The 9,342-nt window shown below is 37.9% G+C and overlaps 3 protein-coding genes across 9 annotated transcripts; 2 read left to right on the forward strand and 1 right to left on the reverse strand.

Moving 5' to 3' along the window:
• Positions 1–669: 669 nt before the first annotated feature.
• On the forward strand, positions 670–2,578 carry LOC145160465 (uncharacterized). The gene is made up of 2 exons (XM_079079661.1): positions 670–1,720; positions 2,249–2,578. Exons 1-2 carry the CDS (start codon positions 743–745, stop codon positions 2,324–2,326), a joined length of 1,056 nt encoding a protein of 351 aa, XP_078935787.1. The 5' UTR covers positions 670–742; the 3' UTR covers positions 2,327–2,578.
• Positions 2,579–2,995: 417 nt separating this feature from the next.
• LOC145160466 (transmembrane emp24 domain-containing protein p24delta9-like) lies at positions 2,996–5,108 on the reverse strand. Its single transcript, XM_079079662.1, has 4 exons — positions 4,732–5,108; positions 4,033–4,242; positions 3,322–3,398; positions 2,996–3,216 (listed from the first exon to the last, which is right to left on the reverse strand). The coding sequence occupies exons 1-4, from the start codon at positions 4,951–4,953 to the stop codon at positions 3,072–3,074; spliced, it is 654 nt and encodes a 217-aa protein (XP_078935788.1). The 5' UTR covers positions 4,954–5,108; the 3' UTR covers positions 2,996–3,071.
• A 450-nt stretch (positions 5,109–5,558) lies between these two features.
• Positions 5,559–9,138, forward strand: LOC145156857 (phosphate transporter PHO1 homolog 9-like). 7 transcript variants are annotated; one of them, XM_079076082.1, is made up of 11 exons: positions 5,559–6,360; positions 6,420–6,701; positions 6,843–6,891; positions 6,980–7,051; positions 7,137–7,266; positions 7,413–7,792; positions 7,874–8,023; positions 8,108–8,260; positions 8,456–8,734; positions 8,818–8,957; positions 9,030–9,138. In XM_079076082.1, the coding sequence occupies exons 1-11, from the start codon at positions 5,798–5,800 to the stop codon at positions 9,118–9,120; spliced, it is 2,289 nt and encodes a 762-aa protein (XP_078932208.1). In that variant the 5' UTR covers positions 5,559–5,797; the 3' UTR covers positions 9,121–9,138. The 7 variants fall into 7 exon arrangements, with proteins under 7 accessions (XP_078932208.1, XP_078932210.1, XP_078932207.1 ...); XM_079076084.1 differs by having other exon boundaries at positions 6,438–6,701; XM_079076081.1 differs by having other exon boundaries at positions 5,559–6,350; positions 6,410–6,701.
• The last annotated feature ends 204 nt before the right edge of the window (positions 9,139–9,342 follow it).

Genomic DNA, 9,342 nt, shown 5'->3' on the forward strand with positions numbered 1-9,342 from the left:
TAACTGAACCTTCTCCACAAAGAGCATCTAAAATGTGTTAAGCTCTCAACCCATCTCTCCCACATGAGATTCCTTTAGGGAATGATTTAATGCCCTCAAGGACATTGCCAATATCCACTACAAGCGAAGGTACTGAACATATGGTACTCGGCATGGATGGCGGTGAATTGTGTGGATGCTTATCCTCCAATGCCGTCGTGGTATCATCCCCGTATGGAGCAACCCTCGAGGAACATAATACTTCCACTGCTGCTGTGAAATGCCCATCTGTAACCTTACGTAGACATTGTCTGACGTTGGTGCCGCCCCGTTTTCTATCCTCCTGAATGTACTCTTTTTTTGCCTTGTTGTTCCAGCCTTGCATTGTCAACCAAGTTTTTAACAAGATAGACTATACCATCTTCTGTACCCCAGGTAGCTAATGCGCTTAAGATATTTGAAATTTAAAATGGAGAATCATCGGCATATCATTAATTAGAATATATGATAAGATTAATTAGAATATATAATAAGATTACACATGACAAAATAATAATAAATTTAATTTTTTATTATAATAGCTACATAATTTTTAAAATAATTAAAAGTGAAATACTAATTGACTCCTTTTTATAACATAAATTATCAATTATTGTATGTTGACTTTTATTGCATTGCACTGATAAAAGCGTCGATCGTGATTTGGATCTGATCACGGAAAAACCGAAAAATCGAAATCCCCCAAAAGCGCTTACAACCAATCATGTCTTACTACCCGAAAGGTCACCACTACGAATCCGGCGACGATGTCGATGACTTTGATGACTACGATTCAACTCCGTACGGAGGAGGCTACGACATCCACCTCACCTATGGCCGTCCTCTCCCTCCTTCTGAGGAAACTTGCTACGCTCCCACCTCAACTTCCTCCGGCGGCTTCGACTATGAAAGATCTAACTATTCCTCCTACGCCGAGCCAAGTGCCTACGGCGAAGAAGCCCTTGACAATGAATACAAGAACTATGCTCGTCGCAAGCCCCGCCCTGGCCATACCCCTGCTGCTGTGACCCCTCAATACGGTGGAGGTCACGGCGGTGGATCTGGTTATGGTAGGCCTGAGGAGCCTACTTCCGAGTATGGATCTGGCTATGGACGGAAACCTGAAGAGCCTTCTTCTGAATACGGATCTGGGTATGGCCGGCGTCCCGAAGAGCCCACTTCTGAGTACGGATCTGGTTATGGGCGGAGGCAGGAGGAGCCTACTCCTGAATACGGATCTGGTTATGGTCGGAGGCAAGAGGAACCTACTCCTGAATATGAATCTGGTTACGGTCGGAGACAGGAGGAACCTACTCCTGAATATGGATCTGGTTATGGTCGGAGACAAGAGGAACCTACTTCTGAATATGGATCTGGTTATGGTCGGAGGCAGGAGGAGCCCTCATCTGAGTACGGATCTGGTTATGGCCGGAAGCAGGAGGAGCCGACTTCTGAGTACGGATCTGGGTATGGACGGAGGCAGGAGGAGCCAACTTCGGAGTACGGATCTGGGTATGGCCGGAGGCAGGAGGAGCCAACTCCGGAGTATGAATCTGGATATGGGCGTAGGCAGGAGGAGCCGGTTTCTGAGTATGGATCCGGGTATAGCGGGAAGACTGAGGAAGAATACCCTAAACCTAGTTATGGTCGGAGAAGCGATGATGAAGATGAAGGTCACGGTCATGGTGGTCGTAAGAAATATGTAAGTTCTATAAATCCCTTGCACCATGGCAATTTTATTTATTTTATTTCATGTGATTTTACCTGTTTACTCACATCCTTGACATTCTTATGCCTTTGATCTAGAAATCAAGTGTTTGCTATAATCAGTTTTGTCTTAAATTAGTTTAGAAGCTTAATTAGATTGAATTGGCATCTGGCAAAGAATTGTTAAATGGCAAAGGGTTGGTGGTAAAGCATGAATCTTACTGTATGTTGGTTGAGTAGAGGACTTGTTTCAATAACTTCAATTCTATTACGTTATATATCAATGTAAACAAGTCTTTTGGAGTTAGAATACCCTAACTAAGTGTTAATGCTGATGTATCCTACATTGTCTCTTTTTGTGGAGTTTATGGAAAGACTATGTGTTTGTGAAACATTAGTAGCATCATCAGCTTATAACATTCCAGCATGTTCTTCTCTTTTTGCCATTTATGTCATCTGCAACAATGAGAGTCATATGCCAGATTTTACATGAGAGAGACTGATATTTGCAATGAATTTGCAGGGAGATGATGACTCTGATGATGATGATGATGAGAAGAAGAAGCATAGGCACCACCACCGCAAGCATTATGATGAATGAAATTGAAGTGAAGTTTGGTTTGTTGGGTTCATAAGCTACTACCACTAGTATGAATAAAGGGGTGGCCATCATAAACATCTGGTTTCTGTCTTTGATGTTTCTTTATGTTTGCAATGTGTTTGAGTGTGTGGTTTGGTATTGTTTCGTTTGGTTTTTACTAATATAAAAGTGCCAAGCTTTTAAGCTTTTGGATCTTTGAAAGTATGATTTCAGCACCTTGAATCTTCTAATGTGAATCACAATCTTGCTGTATTATTGGTTTTCTTTGACAAACTCAAAATCTTGCACTTTCTTATATGTGACGATTTTAAGATTCACGAATCTATTCAGGTACTGGTTTTTTTGTATGCAGGTTGAAATGGGGTTGAAATGTTGCAAAGATTTTGCAAGTAAAACATTATATAATATGCTAAAAAGGATTGTGATGTTAAGATATTTTAAACACTCTTATAATGTGATGAATTCAGCAAAATAGGGTGTGTGACATATACAGTGGGTACAACCGTTGTTGACGCCAGCGTCAAGTATACACAAGTTTTTGGTAAAAAAAATCCATGTAAGAAGGAATGAATCATAGATGTGAGATGATTACAGTTAATATCAGTTTTTGATAATTTACAGAGGTTTCTGAATTTGGAGAGCGGGTATCACGGTTTTGTAAATTAAACATTATAAAAGAAGAAGAAAAGTAATGAATATAATGAATGATATGATAAGAAAAAAAAGGGAGGAAAAAGTAAGTAAATTAAATGAGCTTCTTCCTCTGAAAAAATGACTTCAAATGCCATAGCTGAAGGGCAGCAACTGATAAGCAAACAACAAGGGAGAAAAAGCTGAAAGTTGCCATCTTGGAATTAGTTGATCGTATTAGATGTTGCATCGTTTCCTCCCTACATAATTAACAACACCACAAACGTGTGCAGCTTAGGTTTTTACTTTTTGGAGAAACAAAAAAAAAGGTAGGTGAGTTGTGATGTTCAATGTTTAGTGTTTACCTCTCTCGAAGATTGTACATCTCCTCGTGGACAGTGGTGACTGAATCATACAATTTCTTCAACTCAAGTTCCATCATCTGTCACAAACAACTACACGTTAACATATATGAAGCCATTATCGTTGTCACATCTAAATTTCATATTATGATGTTTCTCTTCACATCTCTTCATATAATGTAAATGACTAGTAACATGAATGAAGCCATTTCTCTTCACATCCAAAATTTGATATTATGATGGTAACTTTCCGTTACAAAACTTGATTCTTTGTTGGAATTTTTTTATTAATCATCTGTGACATCTCCAGCATTGAATTCATCCGTGATTGCGGTTAGTAAGGTTTGGTAGGATTATTAATCATCTGAATTCTGCATTCCGATGTACCATTTTTCAAATGAGGTGTTGGGACACAAAAAAGGAAGGTCATGCTATGTTTTGCACAAAATAGTGATAGTAAGCATTATTGTATTGACGATCGTTGTCACATTCAAAACATTGAATATTTTTGTAAAATTGTGTTTTTATGAAGGACAATAGAAAGAAATGGAAGAATAACTTTCCTTCCAAATTGGAAGGATTTGGCGAGAAAAGAAGAAAATATTTAATTTTTGTTTCAATTTGGAAGGATTTTCGTTTCAATTACCACTAATCTAATTTATTAAGGTCTGCTACTATTCTAATTACCAGATGCAAGATGACAAGAAAACTTACTTCAACCTGGCCTTTTTTAGCGACTTTAGACCAGTCTTTTGCAGCCAGGCCTGACTTCCACTCGAAATCAATTGACAGTGTCTTCTGTGGAGATTGTTTAGCAGCCCAGAAACAGGCCATGTAATCACCAGCCTCACCAGCAGTGAATGCAAAATTACCAGAATCTCTTCGATCTGCATAGTGATAATTGTTCCCAAGCGGTGAAGTTACCTATATTATATACACATATCATATCACATGATAAAACGTATCTTCATCAAATCCAATACTAATCCCATATTTCACAATAATATTGTCAAGAGAATGTTCTAAAATTTTCCTACTTCCATAGCCATTGCATTCTCTTGTTGAAATATCATACTGTGAACTCACTGTTAAGCATACAGGTCGAATCTCACATACAAATAGTCAGATACATTTACAACTATCAGCTATGCAGTTTTGTCCAAAATTACTCTGTTTATGCAATGGTCGCTCGTTTGTTTGCATTACAGTTGAAGCAAAAAAATGATGAGGCTCACACAGATAAAAGCTGATTTAAAACCCTAAAAGAAGCAAACATGCTAGATATTTAAGAGAATAAAGAAGCTAGAATCCTGAATTGCTTACTAATCCTGGTTTAATTAGTTTCCATAGAGGAATTGATCGAAGCTAAGAATCAATCCACGCTTGAAAAACAAAACGATGTGGGGAACTGACCCTGACAGTGACGCGATCCGATTCAGGCAAAGAGAAACCTTGGACACGCTTGACGACGCTATACTTGCCGACGGTCATTGCATTGATTTTGATGTCCTCCGTTATGCATTTCGTGGCTCCTGTTTTCAAATCGAATCTCATCCCCTTTACGATTATTGGTGTTGAAGCTAACCCTAATATCATCACCACAAACAATGTCGCTATGTTTCTCGATCTCCACATTGTTGGTATGATTATGGGGTTAAATTAAAAATAAGAACCCTAGATTTGGCAAAAAGCTCTCTCCAAACTCGGATCATTTGTTTCCTTATTCCCCTTGTCCAAAATTAACGACCCTCAACGAACTAAACCTTATAACGGTGTCGTTTCGCAAAACATTGTACTTGTAGTAGGGAATTATTTGAAGGATTATCTTATAACTAATAAAATGATTAATTGATAAATAATAAAGATTACCTCGTGATTAACGGGATAATCTGCATGCTTATATGCGGTCTTCAAAATCCCAACGATCCATTATCGAAAAGATAAAAGTATTAAGCCACAGAACATAATCGACAATTTAGTGGATATTGTTTAGAAGTAGGTGATACCTTCGTTTGAACTTAATACTTGAATAATATTAAAAGTAGTTATACCAAGGATTCGGTCATTTGTTTGGATTCGACGGGAAATTTGCTTGGCCTCAAGCACGAAGAACCATGAAAAAGACTGTTGATCTTCGATGAAAATAGTCATCGGAGAGGAGAAAAGGAGCCCTGTCACCGCCGTTTTGCTGCACTGGAAGGGGTGGAGGTCGGAAACGCCATTGAAGAAGCTGCCATGAAATGGCACGGCTAAAACCCCAGGAGATGACTGCGAGATGCCGCCTGCCCAAGGTGTTGACTTCGAATGTGACTGGACGGCGGTTCTACCAAGTGAGATCTTCAATTTTGTTTTTTCATTTGAGTGGACATATTTGTCTCTATGTTCTACCTTAATAAATATTATCTTTCAATGCTACCAATGTTTATATAAGCTCTACTTGATCATTGCATCGATCTTTACCAGTTAAACAACCTAAAAAATGAAGTTTGGGAAGGAATTTGCTTCACAAATGGTGCCGGAATGGCAGGCAGCATACATGAACTACAACCACCTCAAGATTCTCATTAAAGAAATCTTGATTTTCCGGCGACTGCAGCAAAACGAGTCAACCCCGGGGTATCAGGCAAACCCACCACTGCCATCAAAAGGTTCATCACGGAAGAGAAAGGTGTCTCTTCACAAAGCCTTCGGTGGACTAACAAATGGCAATTCTAATAACAAGGATAACGAGGATGAAGTGATTCTGGTAAGTGCAATGCATCAATCGGAGGAGAACTACCGGACTGTTTTCCTCCGGTCATCGCAGGACGCCGGAGAGTCTGAGCTAGGGTTTTTCAGAAAACTTGATGATGAGTTCAACAAAGTGATCGATTTCTATAAGGGAAAGGTAGGGGAGATGGTGATCGAAGCTGAGGAATTGAGTAAACAAATGAACGCTCTTATTGCTCTTCGAATCAAAGTTGAAGATCCGCTTTTCTGCAGTTCATCTCCTATATTTTCCTCTCGATTCGCCAATGAACAAATCACAGGTTATTTGCGACACTATAATTATGTTTGGGTATTCATTGTGACGCTAAAGTAAATTTTTGACGTTTTCTGTCAGATGTGATTCAAGAAACAAAATTGCATGGGGAAGAAAATGGCAAACGTAAAATGGGAAGTGGCAGAATGGACAACGAACAAGAGATGGTTTCTTTAGATGTTCTAAATCATGTAAAGATCAATGTTATGCCAGAAACACCAAGGTCATCGTTGAAAAATGCTTTCGGTAGTTCAAAATTAAGCTTCTCATTTAGTAAAAAGGAACTCAAAAATGCAGAAGAAAAGTTGAATCAGGCTTTTATCGAGTTCCACCAAAAGCTTCGCCAATTGAAAAGCTACTCGTAAGCAATATGGATTACTCTCAAACTATTCGTTTGCATATTAGGAATATTCTTGGTTGCTTTATCCTAGCGACACTTTTTCATGCAGTTTAAGTGTCGCTAAGCTGTTCTGTTTTTTTTTTTGTAACTCTCTTTATGCAGCTTCTTGAACCAATTGGCTTTCTCCAAGATCATGAAGAAGTACGATAAGGTCTAAATTTTTTGATTTTCCAATTTCCATAGTTATTTCTACTTGCATGCATATATGCATTCAACATCTAACCTTCTATTGTATATAGATCACATCAAGAAACGCGTCAAAGGATTATTTAGGGATGGTTGAGAAATCTTACTTAAGACAATCTGATGAGGTATCTATCTATGACTTTACATTAATTTAGTTGTTTTTCAAATTAGAAAATGATGAAACAAGTCATTTTTATGGTGTTTTTGTAGGTTTCTAAGCTCATGGAGAGTGTTGAATCTGTTTATACAGAACACTTCTGCAATGGAAACCGCAGTCTAGGAATGAAAACTTTACGGCCAAAAGCTAAAACGGAAAAGCATAGAGTAACATTTTTTACGGGTACGTTGTGGACAATATTATCTTTGTAAGGAGAATATATATTCGTCTCCAATGAAAAAATCCGTCACTAATGTCTAGACCCATCGCTATATAAAATGATGCAAAAGTGTCGCAAATCTTCTGATGCTATAATATATCTCATACAGGTTGCTTCTTGGGGTACTCGGTAGCATTTATCATTGCAATAATCTTAATGATACACGCTAGAGACCTTCTCAACAGTGAAGGGCGCGATCAATACATGACTAATGTATTTCCCTTATACAGTATATTTGGCTTCCTCGTGTTACATATGTTAATGTATGCCGGAAACATCTGCTTTTGGAAGCGTTATCGTGTCAATTATGCCTTCATTTTTGGGTTCAAACCAAATACTGAATTAGGTTATCGAGAAATCATACTTCTCAGTTCTGGCCTATCAGTACTCACTCTTGCAGCCATTCTCTCAAATCTTGAAATGGACATAGATGAAAGTGCTAGAAGCTCCAGAACTCTAACTGAACTACTCCCTTTAGGATTAGTCGTGGTAATAAATTAGTCTTTTGCCCTCTTGTAATTTCTTCTGACCAAAAAACTATGTTGATTAGTTGTAAGTTTGATTTTGCAGATTGTACTTTCGATAGCGTTCTGTCCGTTTAACATCGTCTATCGTACAAATCGTTTCTTCTTCATAGCCAGCATATGGCGTTGTATTTGTGCTCCTCTGTACAAGGTTACTCTTCCTGATTTTTTCTTGGCTGATCAACTGACAAGTCAGGTAAGTTTCAAGATATTACAAATTTAGTTACACTTACAGGCGTGACAAAATGTTTATAAGAATATCGAACTATATATGATACAGGTTCAGTTATTCAGGAACTTGCAGTTCTATATATGCTACTACGGTTGGGGAGACTACAAAAGCAGGGAATCTAGTAGGTGTCGAGGAAGTAGCGTTTACAACAACATTTCTTTAGTTATCGCTATTATCCCTTATTGGATTCGATGTCTACAGGTATATTTAATAAAAATGGTATATTACGACAGAAATATATAATTCATCACTAATGATTTTATATCTGTTAGATTTTAATTAGTTTTAATGACGAATAAATTTATATTGGTCATCCGTTTTGTTGGTTATATCATGTTTATCATGATATTCCATATGTTTATTGTGACATTTTTTTAACATTTAACAACGCCTCAGTGTTTGCGACGCCTGTTTGAAGGAGAAGACACGAGTCAAGCTGTGAATGCACTCAAGTACTTCTCAACAATTGTTGCTGTTATTTCACGAACATTTTACGTTCAAAAGAAAGGACTAGCATTGAAAATACTTGCAACATCCACTTCGGGTGTCGCGACAGTTTTCGGCACATACTGGGACTTGGTGTGTGACTGGGGACTTCTACGTAGAAACTCTGAAAACCCTTGGTTAAGAGACAAACTCCTTTTGCCCCATAGATCTATCTACTTTTTAGCGATGGTAATATAGAATTTGCAACAACTTTCTCTCTTTCAAAATCCAATGGTATTTTCGTGACACCATTATGTGACGGATTTTTGCAGGTAGTGAATGTGATATTGAGGCTAGCTTGGGTGCAAACGGTGTTAGATTTTCATGAAGCTTCGTTCCTCCATAGAACAGCTTTAGTAGCTTTTCTCACTAGTTTGGAGATCATTCGTCGTGGTATTTGGAACTTCTTCAGGTTGGTGTTTTTAGTGACGGAAATATATATTTTTTCTTGGTTAGGATTCGTTGTTGATGGAGAAAAATGCAGGTTGGAGAATGAGCATCTGAACAATGTTGGGAAATATCGAGCTTTCAAGTCTGTGCCATTACCTTTTAGTTATGAGAACAAGAAGGATTGATAATTTGATCTCCTTTTCACTTTTTGGAATGCAAGTACCTGCATCTTTAATAAAACAATTATTAGCGAGTTTTGGAGTGAATAGATAGACTTTCGAAAATAAAAGAAAAACATTTTGTAAAGAATATATTCTTGTAGACCAGAAAGATCGTTCAATATTGTTTTAATATGAGCAATCACAACCAGTACAAAGAACTGAGTCATTGGGTCAAAACCAACCCCA

The sequence above is a fragment of the Lactuca virosa genome, chromosome 2, assembly GCF_052849685.1.
Source record: "Lactuca virosa cultivar CGN04683 chromosome 2, Lactuca_virosa_CGN04683_v6, whole genome shotgun sequence".
Lineage (NCBI taxonomy): Eukaryota > Viridiplantae > Streptophyta > Magnoliopsida > Asterales > Asteraceae > Lactuca > Lactuca virosa.

Bases quoted from the DNA above. Each gene is read 5' to 3' on its own strand.
- LOC145156857 (XM_079076082.1), top strand. From the start codon at position 5,798: ATGAAGTTTGGGAAGGAATTTGCTTCACAAATGGTGCCGGAATGGCAG. The intron at 6,892-6,979 runs GTCTAAATTTTT...TATTGTATATAG, and splicing joins TCATGAAGAAGTACGATAAG to ATCACATCAAGAAACGCGTC. The intron at 8,261-8,455 runs GTATATTTAATA...ACAACGCCTCAG, and splicing joins ATTGGATTCGATGTCTACAG to TGTTTGCGACGCCTGTTTGA.
- LOC145160466 (XM_079079662.1), bottom strand. From the start codon at position 4,953: ATGTGGAGATCGAGAAACATAGCGACATTGTTTGTGGTGATGATATTA. The intron at 4,243-4,731 runs GTCAGTTCCCCA...TATATAATATAG, and splicing joins CGGATCGCGTCACTGTCAGG to GTAACTTCACCGCTTGGGAA. The intron at 3,399-4,032 runs GTAAGTTTTCTT...TGTTTGTGACAG, and splicing joins CTAAAAAAGGCCAGGTTGAA to ATGATGGAACTTGAGTTGAA.
- LOC145160465 (XM_079079661.1), top strand. From the start codon at position 743: ATGTCTTACTACCCGAAAGGTCACCACTACGAATCCGGCGACGATGTC. The intron at 1,721-2,248 runs GTAAGTTCTATA...ATGAATTTGCAG, and splicing joins ATGGTGGTCGTAAGAAATAT to GGAGATGATGACTCTGATGA.